Source organism: Marmota monax, unplaced genomic scaffold (assembly GCF_021218885.2).
Source record: "Marmota monax isolate L192 unplaced genomic scaffold, Marmota_monax_Labrador192_F-V1.1 WCK01_AAM20220418_F8-fsc00183, whole genome shotgun sequence".
Lineage (NCBI taxonomy): Eukaryota > Metazoa > Chordata > Mammalia > Rodentia > Sciuridae > Marmota > Marmota monax.
The window spans coordinates 1,794,871-1,813,875 of record NW_026694841.1 but is presented as its reverse complement, the minus strand read 5'-3'; the positions used below and the strand labels follow the sequence as shown (position 1 = coordinate 1,813,875).

At 42.0% G+C, this 19,005-nt stretch overlaps 1 protein-coding gene across 2 annotated transcripts in view; it reads right to left on the bottom strand.

The window, feature by feature from the left end:
- Positions 1–19,005, bottom strand: part of Yy1 (YY1 transcription factor) — a 51,571-nt gene that overhangs the window by 26,633 nt on the left and 5,933 nt on the right. For both annotated transcript variants that reach the window (XM_046426317.2, XM_046426316.2), the window contains exon 2: positions 6,576–6,738. In XM_046426317.2, coding sequence (XP_046282273.1) covers positions 6,576–6,738 — 163 coding nt within the window. The remainder of the gene's footprint in view (positions 1–6,575; positions 6,739–19,005) is intronic.

The following is a 19,005-nucleotide window of genomic DNA, read 5'->3' as shown; positions in this document are numbered from 1 at the left end:
AGGGCAAGAGCTTTGGTATCAGGGCGCCACCTGGAGGCTAGATCAGTGTGAAAAACAACATTGATTCATGCAAGGTTTCTACTTTCCTTAAGTACACTAAGACTCAAGTTCCAATCTAATTAAGAATGCTTATTCTTTGATGACTCCACCAAAGTGCTCTGTGTGTAAACTGTGACTCGACTACAATTGTCCAAATTCCCAGAATGGTACATACCCAAGATGTTGGATTTTTCTGTAAGTAAATTATATCTAAATAAACCTGGCATAAGGAAGGTCCTCTTCATATATTTTCTGAGATTCATCGCTATAAACTTAATTTTCAAGACATTATATTATAGAAAATTTCAAATCTGCACAAGAGAGAATAGTTCCATGTGCCCAACACTTGGTTTTTTTGGTAAGTGTAAAAAGTCATTTTAAAAAATGTGTTCTAGTATTCAGAAGTCTATTTTTAGGATGAGAATTTAAAATTTGGACAAACATCCATGAACTCAAGAGGTCAATGGAAGATTAGCAGCCACTCTGAAGTTCCTTGACACATCGCCCTTCATTCTCTACAGAGTGGTCATCCCCGCCCCACCCAAAGTACACTTGGATTGAAAATGTTTTATAAGACTAAAATCATATACACTACCACTCAGAATTCTATTTGGCCCTCCCAAAATATTCACAAGCGACTAGACTTCAGTGTTCATTCACTGACTGTGAGGCTTGAAGAACCCAGAAACAATGAGGACAACAGCACAGGCGTTTCAAACGAGACGGGATGGGATGTGTGACTTGGAGCTGACTCCTACTAGCTGCATGACCTTGAGCAAAAACTACACAACTTCTCCACCTCGGTTTCTCATTCTGTAAACAGGCACAATGCTCCCTACTTTATAGGGCTGCAAGATTAAAAGATCACACATGTTAAACACTTTGAGATGACAGTCATTATTACCAATGGCTAAGTGTTATACAGGACTATTTTAAAAATGAGTTCATCACCCCTATTCCCCTGCTGGCATTCTGGGGATTGATCCCAGAGCTCTACCACTGAGCTACATCCCCAACCCTTTTTTGAGATAGGGTCTCCTTTAAATTAACGAGGCTCGCCTCCAACTTTGCAATCCTTCTGCCTCAGCCTCCCAAGTAGCTGGGATTACAAATGTGCACCACCATGCTCAGATTAATAACAAGCCCATTCTTAAAAATATTATAGCACTTGTGCTAAACAATACAGAAGGTTCTGGTGTTCCAAACCACCTTTTCAACTAAAGGACGAAGGGGACTGAAGAAAGAATAGCACAAGCAGAAAAGCACCCCTCAGTAGAGATTCTTTTGTTCCAATAAAAATGGAGAATACTCTCCCTGTGACCCAACTGCTGGACATATAAACATCTCATTCTGACATTTGTGGAAGGAACATTGTGAAGAATGGGCTCCAAACTCAAGCTTGCAGGAACGGCCTGACACAATGTCAGCAGAGAATTGTGTAAACCAAAACTCTTGACTAACTCAAATCCATGAATATCCCAGAAGCAGAGATTCTCTAATAAAATCAGCCTGCAAAACAAGCTTAGTTAATTGCTAGACCAGCATCATCTATTCAGACCCATGCTGGGAGGACATGTTCCTGGGTAACACAGCTACGCTCTGCAAGTGCGATTCACCTCCTTTCTTTGTGCAATGAGTAGTTTCTTCAGCAGACATTATATAGTCATGTAACAGCGAGGACTTTTAAAGTCATTTCCATCTCTATTATCACACTTTACCTAGCCCTGTGAAAGTCTCAGGGTAGACAGTGATAAAAACATCACTACCTTGGGATTGCCTTTATGCTCATCTTTCTAAACTGGAGTCGTCCCCTCACCCCACCACCATGCTCAGGACTGGGGATTGAACCCAGGGCTTTACCCACATTCTACCACACTGAAGCTATACACCCAGTCTTTTTAAAACTCTGATTCAGGGTCTCACTAAGTTGCCCAGGCTGGTCTCAAACTTGTGATCCTCCTGCCTCGTTTCCCGAGCAGCTGGGATTACAAATGTGCTCCATCATGCCTGACAAGAACAGGGGTTTGTAAAGGCTAACTTTAGTTAATGAAATACAGAGACTGGATTTAATCAGGAAACTTACCAGGCCTAACTCACTGACTACTTTTCAAGTATTTTATTAAAGGGACATTTCAGGGCAGAATAAAGTTCCCCATGGTCCCACCTCATCATTCCTTCCATCTGTCCTCTCACAGCATTAACTGATAGGTAATCTGGGTGGAGCATGGCGGGAGCCTGAAACATTCTTTGGTCAGTTTCAAGTCCAGTGCAGTATCCCACCACCCCAAGTCACAGAATACAGGGGAAAGCATCCAATACTCTGCTATAAACTAACACTATAGCCCTTCAACATGGCTTGGAGTAATGAGCAGAGGGGATGAGGAAAGGCGGCCAGAAGAACCAATTATGTGGATCAGTGAAGATGTGGTCTGGCCCCCTGTTCATGACAAACTTGGGACCTCTGTATCTAACTTTCTGAATGCCAATCACCAATTATGGGGCCTCCAGAAAACCCTATTAAACTCACACAAATTCTCAAAGTGCAAAAACTTGGCAAAATAGAGCACCCAGGCTCTATTTTCTTTATCACCACTGTCCAATCAGGCAGATGTGTTAAGATGACCTTCAGGAGATGCCACATATAACTGGGATGAACCAGCCACCCCTCATGCATCCTGGCACCCAAACCCTACACACCTTTACTTCTTACATGCTCAGGACCAGCAGAGTGTCATCATACTCTAGACACAAACGAATCTTTCACTGACTGATTATAAAAGAAGATCAACATCATTTACCTTCACTTTATGATTGTGCAAGTGCTGCCTATGGTGTGTCAGATCACACTTTGGGCTCAACAAGTCCAACACAGTAGCTACAAGCACAAAATTTCCTTCAATCAGGCCCAAGAAGTTCTCTCTAAATAATGTCAAAATTATTCCTAGGTTTAGGCTGGTATTCCTTCACCCCTTTCCAGGGAATTTCTGATTGCTGTTTCCTTTTTTAGAAGATTCTTTCCCACACCAAAAGTGACTTTCAGATCACTGAGAAGATGCTTGGGTATGCATGCTAGACAAGAGCTCTATCACACAGTTACCCCAACCCCCCAGGAAACTTTCTGGCAGAAAACTTCCTACTCCACTTTAAGGGACCATGTTTCCCAGCCTCTGCACTGCTGTCCTTGAAGATCTCTCACCCCATCTTCCTTCTCATGCACATACTCATTGCCCCCGCTGCACCCTCAGTGACCTCCTCAGGACTGTATACAATATAAAGTGATTCCTTAGGTCACTAACACTGTCTTTGTATTTGACTAGTAGCTTCGCTGGATTGAGAATTCTGGTTAGCTGGGCGTAGTGGCGCACATCTATAATTCCAACTATTTTGAGAAGCTGAGGCAGGAAGCAGACCCACACTCCTCCACGGGGACTGGGACCAAGTAGCACACAGCAAGTCTGAGGCCCATCTGGGAACTAGAGTAAGATCCTATCTCAAACAGACAGGGCTGGGATTATGGCTTATTGGTAAAGCGCTGGCCTAGCATGTGTGGGGCACTGGGTTCAGTCCTCACCATCACATTAAAAAACCAACCAACCAACCAACCAACGGATAAACAAAAAAAGCTAAAAAACCCAAAGAGGTCTGTTTATAGGCTGGGAGTGCAGTCAGGGCAGAGCACTTCTGCAGTACACATGAGGCCCTAAGTGTGATCACCAGCACCAAACCAAACACCCTTTCATGTTTACAGTCATTGTTCCTCTCAAACACGGCCTTCCTGTCTTCTATTCATCCTTCAGTCTACTGGTCTTTTGTAGATGGTCTTTTTTCCCTAGAAGTTTTCAGGTTCTTTAAGTGTTTTGAAATTTCATGAGTGGATGGCTACTTGGTACTACGTCCCAGTTCCCTTTCTACAGAGGATGTTTGAAGATAGCCCTGGGGCAGAAAGACCAGGCTGCCTTTGAACAGCAGCATGTGTCCTGGCTTTTCTGTTCAGAGGACTGTGGGAACAGGGCTGGCAAGCCATCCTCTTGGCTGCCCCAATCCTCCTGGGACAGGTGAACAATGATATGGGTCACCAAACCCTAAATACTTGTGGTGCTCACCACCCCACATTTTGTTCCCTAGCTGTTGAAAGCCTTCAGCACACCACCAAAATCCTTTCCTGTTTCATGGAAAGGTTTATGTTCCTTCCTCACTGCACTTGACCAACTGATCCTTCTACTCTCACAGCTTCTTTCACTTAAGACTTTGCAGCTGGGTCTTTTTTCCCCCAAAGCTATTTAACCACTTTCACATTTCTAGCCATCCCTCATAAAGGACCCCCAGTCCTTACTTCCTTCCCAGCTCCTCCCAAGGGCTGAGGTGTAGCTTGGTGGCAGAGCACCTGTTTAGAATGCAGGGAGCCCTGGGTTCTTCCCTAGTACTGCACTGCACACAGCCAAACAAGAACAACAGTAATTTTTTTTAAATGCTAAAATAACCCAGGATGTTTTATTAGCATCTAAAACCAAACAATGACTGCATCTGAACTCCAAATCAGAAACTTTCCCCAATCTCCCCCATCATCCAAGAAGTGAACATTTAACATCAATTTTTTAAAATATTTATTGTTTAGTTTTCGGTGGACACAACATCTTTATTTTATTTTTATGTGGTGCTGAGGATCGAACCCAGCGCCCCACGCGAGCGCGCTACCGCTTGAGCCACATTCCCAGCCCCATTAACATCAATTTTGATTTTTTTCTTTTTTGTCCCTCCCATATACAGACGATCTGGCCCTAATTCTGTGACTTCTTTCACTGTTGACCACATTCTAGCTCAGGCCTTGGTTTGCTCCTGCTCAAGCACCATCCCCCATGTCCTGGGTACACCAGCACCAATTCAGCCTACAAAGTGACGCTCTCATTAGCTCCATCACCCAGATCACTACTTTCAAAATCTTTAGCAGCTGCCCAATGTACACTAAAAAAAAAAAATCCACAGATCTTGGCCCAGTATTCATAGACCTTAATGACCTGATTTCAATTTTACATTTTGGTGGGTTTTTCCAGTCATTTCCCTCAAGTGTCCTAATTCCCAGGCAAGACTACACCCTTTTCTGTGTACCTTTCTACTGTGTCACATTGTTCTAGCATGCAGGTTCCACCACTAAAACTGTTCAAAGCTCAAATCAAATGCTGCCCCATCCACAAAACTTCACTGATTCCTCTGTTCAAGTATCCTCACAGATTCTGAGCACATAAAAGCTGACTTTTCAGATTCAATTTTTATCTGTAATTTTTCTGAGGGAAGAGCAGTTAATATCTGATTCATAACTATCTGAAATATGAATGGCAATAAAAGTTGGGATTCAATGTCATTAACAAAAGCATAGAGCCTTAACTGGGGTAAGCCATGATAAATGAGAAATAAACTAAATGTGCATATTTCCTATAGCTACAGTTTAACTGGAGAGAAAGGGACAAGAACCCCTTTATGAAAACAAAAAGATCTGACAAGCAGGAAAACAGGTTCAAGTGGTCTGAGTTGCCCAACCAGTTCTCAGAAGGGTCAGAAGAGGAAGGGAGGTGAGGAGGGGAAACTGGGTTGCCCTGGTCTCCCCTTGCTGCTCTGCTCTCAAGAGACAAGTTCTCTGGTCACAGAGGGTACAGGACCAGAGATGTGTCTTCATTCCTGATCCCAACCCTTGTATATATTTCTGGGGTTGTTCCAGGCTCCATTCAAGCTCAGGGAAAGGGATCAGGCCTTCTGTGCCAGTTTATTAATTTCATTCTATTTGCTCCCCCCGCCCCCATTACTGGAACTGAACCCAGGGGCACTCTACCACTGAGCTACACCCCCAGCCCTTTTTATTTTTTATTTGCCAAGGCTGGCCTGGTACTTGGTATCCTCCTGCCTGAATGACTGGGTTTACAGGTGTGCACACTGTACCTGGCTTTACTTAAAATTTTACATTTTTGTGGGTTTTTCCATATCCTTATAAAACCTACCAACCAGTAAAACAAGGCCACATCTAGTGGTTTCAGATCCTGACTGTTCACCTTGAATAGTCACAGGGTTCTGGCCACAAATATCTGACATCTCTTTCAGCCATGCCAGCTCCAATTAGCAAAACAGGGAGAGCTTAACTGATGACACATGCTGCAACAGGAACTGATGAAAGCCCTTCCCAGGGTCCACTGAACAGATCTAGTATAGACCCGGGTCTTCTGCAATGATTCTTCTGCAACACACCCAAACTTAAAATGCATACAAAGAGGTCAGGAGGCTGAGTCTGAACAGGCCCCTCAAAACAAACTACGTGCAATTATATCTACATCCAAGCAAGGCCAGTTATGGAATTAAAGAGCATTTGCCTCATCTTACTATTACTACTTACTACTACTCAATTACTATTAAAAATAAAACTGCTTTTGTTTTCAGAAGTTTCCCTAGAGAAAGAATATAAATCACCACTGTGACTTGGGCATAGAAAACCACAGATGTCAAGAAAGCACTTTCTATAATGAAAAGGAAAGTAAAGTTCTCTAACTTACCTAGCAAATTCTGCCAGCTGTTTTGGATCTGAGAGGTCAATGCCAGGGATTCCTCCAGGAGGGAGTTTCTTTCCTGTCATATACTCTGAATAATCAGGAGGCGAGTTCTCTCCAATGATCTGTTCTTCAACCACTGTCTCATGGTCAATATCTTTTTTTTCATCTGAAACACATCATGAAATTGATTATCTTAGCTGAGTAAAGACATTTTTAAAGGATTTAAAAGGTATAAAAATTGCTTTCACTAGCACCTTCACCTTCTTAGATTACAGCTATCACCTCAATTTCTTTACAGCTCATTCCTTGTCCTCAATTTTTTGAACTCCTATTTCTCCTTGAAGATCACCAGCTCTGTTTAGCCTCTCTGAAGGACTTGCTTTCAGCATCTTTGTTGCTGCACTGGCCTGGGTGACCCCACTTCTCAAACATCTGTTTTTATCCACTGCTGACTACCAACGTGGTGATGCAAATAAAATCTCATTTCCAACCTCTCAACTGTTAGCAAGCCTCTGGTCTACCCTTCCGGCCTCCTCATCCTTCCTCCAAGGATCCAACTTCACAGGCTTTACCCATGCAATTTCTAGAGTTTAAGTGTAATTACAACCATGTGATTTTCCTCAGTCTCTCCCACTAAACTGTGAGTTGGAGGAGGACAGGGAAATTAGTCCATTTTGACCCCAAGGGCCCCAGAACCTTACTTAAAGGCTGGCCTTCAATAAATTGTGTTCACAGAATGAAGGATAGCTCTACTTGTATAATTTCAAATCCACGAGGCTAAAAAAGCAATGCTGACCCCATAATTGATCTTACTTTTGCCTTTGAGGCAAACCCTTCTATTTGCTGTCTGGGCGCTGCACTGGCTGGTTCCATTTTAACATGTTTTCTACTTCTCCCTTGCACATGCCCTCTATTTTCCACCCATTTTTCTCACGGGTTAATTTGCAAGTACCTGGGGGAGAATTCAATAAATCCAAGGCCCCCACACCTCTCTCATTTCCTTTCTCAAAATCCAGTCTCCTTTCAGAGCCTCACCCAAATCTTTAAGGCTTACTGATTTCGATTACTCCAGCCTTACATTCCCACTCTTTTTTCCAAATCCGAGATCACTTCCTCATAATACTGACAGATCATATACCATTCTGCTTTATTTTTTGGGGGGGACTGGTCCTGCCTCTTAAATTAGAGCAGAAGAGCCCAAAGTCCAAACACAGTTTTCTATTACCTTCTTCTCCCCTCTTCTACTTTCATGCTTAAAGCAGAAAGTAGGGGCTCCATAATCAATGCTGAAATTTTCGGCTTTTCTATTAAAATGTGTTCACAAAGATCAGGAATATAAGATCTTCCAAAAGTGTTAACTCTTACCTCACATTACCATACCACCAGTGTTAAAAAAACAATACCCCTCAAACAAAAAAACAAACACAACCCTTAAGATTGATGTCACTACCAAAACCATATCCGCTCACTAATGTTAGTGCACAGGCAATGAATAAAAGAAAACACAAACACAGAATGAGGTTTGATTCAAGTGGTCACTATCAACTTCAATATCCAGCAACAAAAAGTACAGAATACAAAAAAATTTAAACTTAAAATCACAGAATAGCAGGTTACATTTTCTTGAATGTTTATGTAGGACTATTTTAATCACTTACACATCCCCCTATGAAGTGGGTGAATAAAAGATCGGCAAACTTCATTTTACAGAGAACTGAGGAACGAGGAGGGTGAGCAACACGTTCAGGATCAATTGCCTCACAGCAGGTGTGAACTCACGAGATCTAAATTGAAGATCATGCTACTTCCTGTTAGGAACTAGAAAGAACACTAGGAATAACATCCTTCAAGGTTATCCTCAATGTACAGATAAAGAGTATTGATCAATGGATGGATGAAGGGGACTAAGGAAAGAATAGCCGAATGTACTGAAAGGACAGGAAGGGCTTGTCAGCTCTCTGGAGTTTTTATTTTTATTTTTTTAGTTGTCAATGGCTCTTTATTTATATGAGATGCTGAGAATCAAACCCTGTGTCTCACACATGCCAGGCAAGTGCTCTACCACTAAGCCACAACAACCCCAGCCCCTCCAGAGTCTTTATAAGGGCACTAATCCCATTCCCTAGGGCCAAATAACCTCCAAGGCCCCACCCCCTAACCCACCACATAAAGGATTAGGATTTCAAATCATGAAACTGGGGAAGAGGGTCATTCAACCCCTACAAAGTGCATGTAGCTCCGTGGTAAAACGCTTTGGGTTCAATCCCCAGTACCTGGCCAGTATGAGGTGGGGGGGGACAGGAAGCGGGGTGTGGATGCACACCTGTAATCCCAGATACTGAGAGGAGGCTGAAGAAGGAAGAATTTGAGGCCAACCTGGGCAAATTAGCTGTGTCAAAATAAACAGGGCTCAGCATGTAGCTCAGTGGGAAAGCTAGCTTGCCTAGCATGCACAAGGCCCTGGGCTCAATCCTTGGCAGTGATGGTGGTAGGTGTCAGGAAATGTGGTTAGTGATCATCAGTTACAAAGCACAAACTCTGTAACCAGATTTAACCATTTCATCCTCATTCTCAAGCCTGCCTGGCCTTTTATATACCCTTTCACCCTAATGTCTCTAACTCAGGCACATCCAAACTTTCAAGTGATACAGAAACACAGTCATGGGCAGGGAATCTACTTTATTCATATTTTACATTTCTGCTATAAGACCCCATGCACGTGTGATGGCACACACCTGTAACCCCAGCGGCTAAAGAGACTGAGGCAGGAGAATTGCATGTTGGAGGCCAGTTACAGCAAGTAAGATCCTGTGTCAAAATTTTAAAAAGGGATAGGGATGTAGCTCAGTGATAGAGCACTCCTGGGTTCAATCCCTACCTAGTACCGCCACTACAAAAAAAAAAAAAAAAAAAAATTTGAGTCTCAGCAGCTAGCCTGAACGAGATGTTTGAGCCCATTCTAGCTGCCACCCCCCACACACAAACACCTCCACCACCAACAAAAACAACAACTGGACATAGTGGCACACGTCTGTAATCTCAACCACGCAGGAGGATCATGAGTTCAAAGCCAGCATCAGAAGCATAAAAAGGGCAGGGGATATGGCTCAGTGGTAAAGCACCCTTGGTTTCAATCTTCAATACCAAAAAGAAAAGAGAACAAAACAAAAAACCCACAACAGACTGGGTGGCTTCTATGACATTTGCTTCCCACAGCATGGAGGTTGGATTAAGACCAGGGTGCCAACATGGCTTCACTCTTCACACTGCATCCTCACCAAGCAGAGAGAAGGTCTGCAATCTCTCTGGAGTTTTTTGGTTGTTGTTGTTTTTTAATAAGGGCACTAAATCCATTCCCTAGGGCTCTGCTCCCAGACCAAATCACCTCCCCAAGGCCTCACTTCCTAACCCATCACATAAAGGATTAAGATTTCAAATTATGAAATTTGGGGGAGGGGGCACTGCAGAGAGCATGACTCAAGTGTGCTAAAATAGAAACAAAGTGCTTGATTAATACTACCATCAGTTCAACACATTAACTGAAGGCTGCTTCCTCGGTGCACAGTATTATCAAAATAGTATTATTCTAGGCCCTGGGAACAGAGGTCAGAAACAAGACAAAGTCTCTGCCCTTATGCAGTTTACGTTCTGGCAAGCTAAGTCAAACAAAGAAACACTTCTTGAGGCTCAGTTCGTACCATAACCGTAGAAGCTGGGGTTGTAGCTCACTGTAGAGGACTTGTCTAGCATGTGTGAGGCATGGAGTTTGATCCTCAGCACCACATTAAATAAACAAACAAACAAACAAATAGTATTAAAAAAAAGTATCAAAACCCTAGAGAACAATCACCAAGATAAATAAGATTTAGGGCAAAAGCCTGGTGCACACCTGTAATCCCAGCAACTCAGAAGACTGAGGCAGGAGGATCACAAACAGTGAGTCCCTGTTTCGAAAAGTAAAAAGGGCTGAGGGTGTAGCTCAGTGGTAAAGTACCCCAGGTTTAATTCCCAGCATGTTCACACGCACGTACACACATACACCAGACACAAATGCTGGCTCAGTGGCAGAGCAGTTTAGTTGCCTGGCATAAGAAAAATCAGGGTTCAATCCCCTGAACTGCAATACAGCAAGATAAAAATTAGAATACAAAAATTTAATGAAATATGCCTAAAGCACAGAGGCTGACAAGTACAGTAAATGGGCCAACTCCTGCCAGCCAGTCGCCTCCCCTCCATTTCCTATAGTTCCCTATTCTCTTAAAAGTGGGCCGGGGGCTGGGGATGTGGCTCAAGCGGTAGCATGTGTGCAGCCCGGGTTCGATCCTCAGCACCACATACAAACAAAGATGTGTGTCCGCTGAAAACTAAAAAAAAAAAGAAAGAAAAAAAAGTGGGTCAGGTGCAGTGGTGCACACCTCTAATCCCAGCAATTTAGAGGGGGAGGCTAAGGCAGGAAGTTTGTACATTTGAGGCCAGCCCCAGAGATTTAGCTTTGAGAACTTCAGCAATTTAGCTCAGAAATAAAGCATCCCTGGGTTTGATCCTTGGTACAAGAAAGGGGGGAAGGCAGCAAAAGAAAGGAAGTGTGGTAAGAGGCACATGAATGTAACACTTATCATTCTGACCACTTTTAAGTACACAATTTGGGGGCATTACGCACATTCACAATGCTGCATTCTCATATCTTCTATATACACACATCCCAAAATCTTTTCTTCATCAAACAAAACTGAACCTATTAAGCAGTAACTCCCCTTTCCCTCCAGCCTGCCCGCAACCTCTAGTCTACTTTTTGTCTGTATAGATTTGCTTATTCTAGACACCTTAAATAGGAAGATAATGTATGATTCTACTTATCTAATTTATTTACTTACTTAGGGGAACCTTAGAATCAAACCCAGGGCACACACCCTGCTCTTTGGATTTGAGACAGGATCTTACTAAATTGCCCAGGCTAGCCTCAAATTTTTTATAATCCTGCCTCAGTGTGTATACTTGCTGGGATTATAGGTGTGTACCATGCCCTATTTCACTAAGTCCATGTTTTCAAGGTCTATCCTGTTGTAGCAAGTATCAAAATTGCATTCTTTACTGAGTGTACTTACCATATTTTGTTTACCCATTCATCTGTTGAGGTACATTTGGGCTGTTTCTACCAGCTAGGCATTGTGAAAAATGCTGTTATATGAGCCTGGATGTGCAAATTTGCCATCCACCTCTTTTTTTCCCCCTTTTTGGTCACTGCCAGGGATAGAACCTAGGGTCTCATGCATGCAGGCAAGTAAGCACTCTACCACTGGGCTATATCCCCAGCCCTGCCATCTATTTTTATTAGAACAACCCTGCTCATTTGTTTATAGATTGTCTTTGGCTGCTTTCTTGACACAGGGCCCACAGATCTGATTAGCTGCAATCAAGAACATATAACCCACAAAATCTAAAATATTACGATCTGGCCCTTCAGGAAAAAAGTTTGCTGATACTTAATTTTACTTTGGATTAAGTAAATGGGATTAAGCTATAGTGGTAATTTTTCTGTTTGAAATCAGGCACAATTTCTGACAGTGAAATTACTGAACAATGGGATCTTACACATGTTCAGCATGCCTTTAAAACAGGTTAAAGACTTACTTTGGAGGACTAAACATAGCTAGGTAATAAATCAGATGGCCGGGACAATAGTTTCTTGCTTGATTCTCGAGAATGGTTGTATCATTTGCTGAGATGGAGAACAGTGGGGAAGAGTTGAACTTAAGTTCCTCTCTGGTTCCGGGTACCTGTGCAACTTCCCATGTACAGTCCTACAGGAGGCACTGGATCTGCAATATGGGATGGGGGTAAATCCAGGTTGGAGAGAATAATACGGGAACCACTGTCATATCAGAATGCATTTAAAGTCCCCCAAATACAGAACATCCAATGAAAGAGAATTTAGAGCCAGGGCTCAGAACAACAACCTGGGCAATTCCAATACTGAAAGAATAAGGAAGACTTTGCAAATACTGAAGGATATCCTCAGAGAGGGGGAGACAACTGAAACTATCACTCAGTGATATGCCAATTGGAGGTTTTCCAGGCACACCAAGAAGGACGGCATGGTTTGCTTTTTTTTTGGTACCGGGAGTTGAATCCAAGGGTACTTAACCCCTGAGCCACATCCCAGCCCTTTTTGAGACAGGGTCCCACCTAGTTGCTTAGGGCCTCACTAAATCCTCCTGAATCACTGGGATTACACTACACCTGGCTTCATGGTTTACTTTGCTTTTGATCATCACCACACAACTAAACTACTACTTCTTTTTTTTTTTTTTTTTTTTTGGGGAAAGATGGACACAAATGTGGTTGTGGGGGATCGAACCCAGTGCCTCACGCATGCTAGGCAAGTGCTCTACCACTGAGCCACAACCCCGTCCCAACACAACTAAACTTCTAAATAACACCGATGAGACATTATTCTTGCCTACTAAATTTTTTTGTTGATATAAGTTTGAAATTAATGCTGTAATTACTGTGTTTAGTCATTCCAACATATGTAAGTTTCATACTACTGTCACATTTGACTTATTCCTTAACAGTGAATTCTACACAGGAGTTAATTTGGAAAACTCCCTGAAGACCGTACACAGAAGAGGCCATTAACTACTCAGCAACAAAATGTAAGAAAATTAACATTTATACAGGAAAATAATTGCAAAGAAGATGGATAGAAGTGACAAGATGCGCTAAGCACGGTAGTAGGCACCTGTTATCCCAGCGGCTCCAGGAAGGCTAAGACAAGAAGAGTCCAAGTTCAAAGCCAGCCCTAGTAACTTAGTGAGACTTTGTCTCAAAAAATAAAAAAGGCCAGGAATGTGGGTCAGTAGTTAGGCATCCCTGGTTCCAACTGCTGGTACAAAACCAAACAGACAAGATGCTACCTTCTATTGTAGGGCGTAGGGGGGTACAATGAACAATTTCCGATAACTGTATGTACATTAAACGAGTACATCAAATAATAATGTCCATGTTTGCTATCATATGGCCACTCTAAACAATTTTTGCAAGAGGAAATCTTCAAGAAGTTTTCACTAAATATCTATGATGCACTATTAGAGAAACTAATATTTTTATTAATTATAGAACATAAATACATAAGTTTCTCTATCTTCAAAAACTATTAAAATATATCCTAATGCTATATATATAAAACTAAAAGGAATTAATGAAAAAACTGGTCATTAAAATGGGCTAGGGTAAAGCAGTTACTTGCTTAGCATACTCAAGGGCCTGGGCTGGATCCCCAGCAGCATAAATAAATAAATAAATAAATAAATAAATAAAATTTACTCATATAACATGGATTTAAAAAAATTCAATAAAGATTTTCACTCTCAGTCCTTGCTATTATCACATTCTTTTCATTTCATAATTACTACTGAAAGATTTGTACAAAGTGTTGGCTGATTCACTCTAAATGTCAAACTATTGATTCTACCAACTCATAATGGGATAATAATGAATTCTCAGGAGGCAAAATATTTCAACCTGCTGTAGACAGGGCCAACTTTTATCAGAAGTTTCATTGCAATGGGTTTGTAGAACCAATGCAACTTAAGTTTGAATGTTCTTACCAAAACACAACTGTGCAATACAAATTAAGCACAAATCTCAGAATTCCTATTCAAAAGTAAGTCACCAATTCAAATGGGTGCAGTAGAAGATGTGAAGAAATTACACTGCTGATGGAGTTAGTATAACCATTATGGAAATCAGTATGGAGGTTCCTCAAAGACTAGGCATGGGCCAGGCCCAGTAGCCCACATCTGTAATCCCAGTGGCTTCGGAGGCTAATGCAGGAGCATCATGAGTTCAAAACCAGCCTCAGCAATAGTGAGGTGCTAAGCAAATCAGAGAAACCCTGTCTCTAAATAAAATACAAGAAAATGGCTGGGGAATGTGGCTCAGTAGTTGAGTTCAATCCCTGGTCTGTCTGTGTCCCATCCCTGACCACCTGCCACCGCCAAAAAAAAAAAAAAAAAGACTAGACATGGAACCACAAATGAACCAGCTATGCCACTCCTCCGTATTTACCCTAAAGAATTAAAGTCATCAAACTATAGTGAGATATGCATATCCATGTTTATAGCAGCACAACTCATAATAGTCAAACTATGGGATCAATCTCAGTGTCCATCAACAAATAATTTTTAAAGGTGGTAATGTACATACAATGGAGTTTAATTAACTATAAAGAAAAATAGAATTGTGTCACTTGTAGGAAAATGGATGGAATAAACAGAATTCAGAAGGTCAAGGGTCATGTTTTTTCTCACATATGGAAGTTAGAGAGGAAAAGGAAAAGGAGAAGGATTTCATGAAAATCCAAGGGAGATTAGAAAAGAAAGGGACCAGAAGGAGGGAGAAGGGAAGGGAAAGGGAAAATCCTGGGGAATGATATTAACCAAATCACACTGTGTGCATACACAAACATGTAACAACAAATCCCACCCTTATTTACAACAACTACCAGTTAAAAAGTGTGGACAACAAACAAACAAATAGCACTCCAAAAGAGGTGCAGTGGTGGTGTCCTCCTGTTGGGAATGCCAAGTCAAAAACACCCGTTAGATGATCCCAGTGCTAACATTCTAAGTAGGACCAAATGATCTAGAACAACCAGAACAAAGCTAAATCAATACCCCAAGACAGGAGGAGTAGAGAAATAAGACCTAGCCAACACCATCTATAGATGGAACAGGACAATTCATTCATATAGAAAACACTGGTTCTGCATGTGAAAAAGGTAAAAAAAAAAAAAAAAGTATACAAGGGCTGGGGTTGTGGCTCAGTGGCAGAACACTTGGCACTGGATTCAATTATAAGTACAGCATATAAATAAAGTCCACTGACAACTAAGAAAATATTGAAGGAAAAAAAAAAAAAGGTTACAACTATCCCTAGCCCAACTGTCTCCCAGTTGTTCTATCTCCTTTTATGTTACCAAAGCAATGATCACTACCAATCTAGCTCAAAGCTAAGCATGTCAGTAAGATATAATTAAAGAACTACAGATAGGCCAGGAGCACTTTAGAGGTGCAGAAGTCATTAAAAAAATGGAGTCTCTGGAATGGAGGTGTGATGTAGCTCTGCAGCACAGCACTGACCTAGTATGCACACAGCCCTGGGTTCAATCTTCAATGTCAGACACACAAAAAGGAGTTTTCTCTGCCCTCTGCACGCCAACCAGATATTCTCAGTGCCAGACACAAGGCACCTAATAAACACAACTTTCTCTTCTTGCTCTCCTCTCATCATCCAGGCCCCCTCCAACACCCACCCTGAGAGCCTTCTGCCAGACGCCTTTGGTGCCTGCCTTTCCATTTTCAACCTCCACTCTCAACCTTGCTCTGTCTTCTCAACTTTTAAAGAATACCACCCATGTGATTGGCACGTTACATGGCAACCCGTCTCTGGGAAGCTGAGTCAAGTGCAAACAAACCTTTGTTCTACTCCCTGCTCCTAGGCGAAGGAGAACAGCAGGTTTACTGCTGTTGGGTAATGACCAGTCCCACACGTGGCGGGGACTTGCTAACTACGTGTAGACTGAAGTGCTCAGGGCATGTTAGCATACAGACTGGTTTTCTGTTGTCTCTACAAAAAATTACCTCCAATTTGTGGCTTAAAACAACACAAATTTATCCTCTTAAGAGCTCTGGAGATCAGAAAGAGCTCCAGTGGCTGTGTGGGCTCTTCCAGGAGCCCCTGCAGGAGAACCAGCCCTGGGCTCACCACCCCTCCTCACCTGCAGTCAGTCTCTCTTGTGAAGTTAAGGGGACATTGTGCCATTAAACTTAGGCTCTCTTAAAAATCCAGGCTGCTCTCCCCATCTCAAGGGCCTCAGTTTAATCACACCTTGCAAATAAGGTGATACCCACAGGTCCCAGGAATTAGAAACCGGATATCTTTGGAGCTATTATCCAGCCTGCTACAATGTTAATCACATAAATCCAAGGCTTTACATGGAAAACTGGGATTTCCACAATTTGAAAAAAAATCAAATTATCCTCCATTAGGCATAATGATTTTAAAAACAAAACTACAGCAAGTATGAAAATATAGAAAATTATAAATTCTTCAATTAGCTTTAAAAAAAGAAAAACCTGAAATGTAACCTGTCATCTTTAACAGCATTGTGAAATTTGACACTATGTTAATTGAAAAAGAAAAACACTCCCCCCCCCCTTTTTTTTTTTTACACAACTCTCTGCATTCCTACCTCTCAGGACTCAGCTTCATATAAAACAGGTTTTTTGTTGTTTTTATTTTTATATTTTATATTTTTCGGCAGTGCTAGGGATTGAACATAAGTGGCCTAACCACTGAGGTATACCCCAGTCCCAAAGTAGTACAGTTTAATATTCAGTATTATGAAAAGCTCGTTTTTCAGTTATAGTGGCTCATGTCTATAATCCCAGCTACTCAGGAGGCTGGGGCAGGAGGGCTGCAAGTTGGAGACCAGCCTGAACAACTTAGGGAAACCTGTCTCCAAAGGGAGGAAAAAAAATTGGGGGTGATGTAAGTCAGTGCCAGAGCACTTGGCTAGCATGTTTGAGGTTCTAGGTTCAATTCCCAGTACTGACCAAAAAAAGTTCAATTTTGTCAAGTTTTTCACATCTTGGTGTCAGTATAGGCAATGTAATTTCCCTTTTTATCCTGCTTGCCAGGAAGCTCATTAGGGAGAGCTTAGTATTTCCCACATTTTCTGTGATCTTGATTCTCTATTTTCAGTGTGCATATTTACCTATTTATGTGTGTGTTGGCTGAATTGTTTTTCCATACCATCCATCTTAGGCCATTTACTTTGCTCTGGTTTCCTGGGCTGCTTCTGGCAAAAGACATCATCTACTCATCATTGCCATCACCTAGTCCTTCACTAAAATGGGAGCAGGTTCAGTGATTTGGGAATCACTGATAAGCAGGTGGCAAAATCTGACACAGGCTATTTCTCATTTAAAGACCTTGTAAAAAGATACCATCATTTTCTAAGTACCTGTTGTATGCTAGCAACTGTCACATTTCTCAATCCAAGCAAAATCTTTTTCATTATCAAGTCTTATGGCTTGGGCATAAGAATGTCAGTCTCAGAAATGTCAAATAATGCCATGTGTACTGGTACATGCCTATGATCCCAGACACTCTGCAGGCCAAAAGCAGGAGGATGGGAAAATTCCAAGCTGGCTTCAGTCACTTTTGAGACCCTGTCTCAAAAGTAATAAAAAGAGGGAGACTGGGGTTGTGGCTCAGTGGCAAAGCGCTTGCCTAGCTTGTGTGAGGCTCTGGGTTTGATTCTCAGCACCGCATATAAATAAATAAATACAATAAAGGTTTATTAACATCTAAAAAAATGTATTTTTAAAAAAAGGAATAAAAAGGGCTGGGGATGTGGCTTTGTGGTAACGTGTCCACAGAGAAGAAAAGAAAGGGAAGGGAAGTCAGGTCAAATAAAGTATCTGAAGCAGCACATTAAGTGGCAGATCTGGGATTTGAATCTAAATCCTTCTAACAGAACCCTTCCTGCCGCAGTCTAGCTGGGCACAAATCACCTAAAAGCACTTGTATGTTCAAACAGGAAACTTTATTGCCTGAACTCCAACAGCACTCCACGAACACTCCCCAGGAACACCACCCACGCGGCCCCTCTCAGGCACATCACACCACACCAACCGGAACTCCCTCCACCGGAACTTCACCAACCAACGGGAACTCCCCAGGAATCCCAGCGACAGCTCCAAAGTAGCGGGCGCCCCAGGAGGACAGTAGGGGTCTATATACATTGAATCAATCCAGCATCATCTTAAAGGCTCGCCTCTCAACCATTACTTCTGGCAAAATGCCAGGTGTCATCCCGACTGGCTGTGGCCCTCAACACCTTCCTTCTCACCTATTTTGAGTAGTAATGGTGCTTTGCATTTAGGAATACAAAAAGGTATTTTGATCTACATACCATGATTCTGCCTTATAGCACACTTTCATCCACACAATTGTTTCCAAGAACTCAATTCAAAGTTTGATGTTCTCCTAGTGGAGAAAGGCTAGACTACAACAGAACAGGTTCCAGGACAGTAGTGTAGCCCCTTTGTCTACTCCCCAATTCCTCTATTTGAGGGGACTTAAACTTACACAAGAAATAACCATTATACACAGACACACACTCTTTTGATGGGTGTGTGCAAAGAATCCCCTGGGATTGAAGCCGGGGCACTTAACCACTGAGTCACATTCCCATCCTGTTTTATTTTGAGACAGGGTCTTGCTAAGTTGTTCATGCTGACCTTGAACTTGCAATCATCCTGCCTCAGCCTCTAGAGTTGCTATGATTACAGGTGTGTGCCACTGTGCTTGTCTAACTATTATAGTGTTTTAACCATTACATCATTTTAATGATTAACTATAT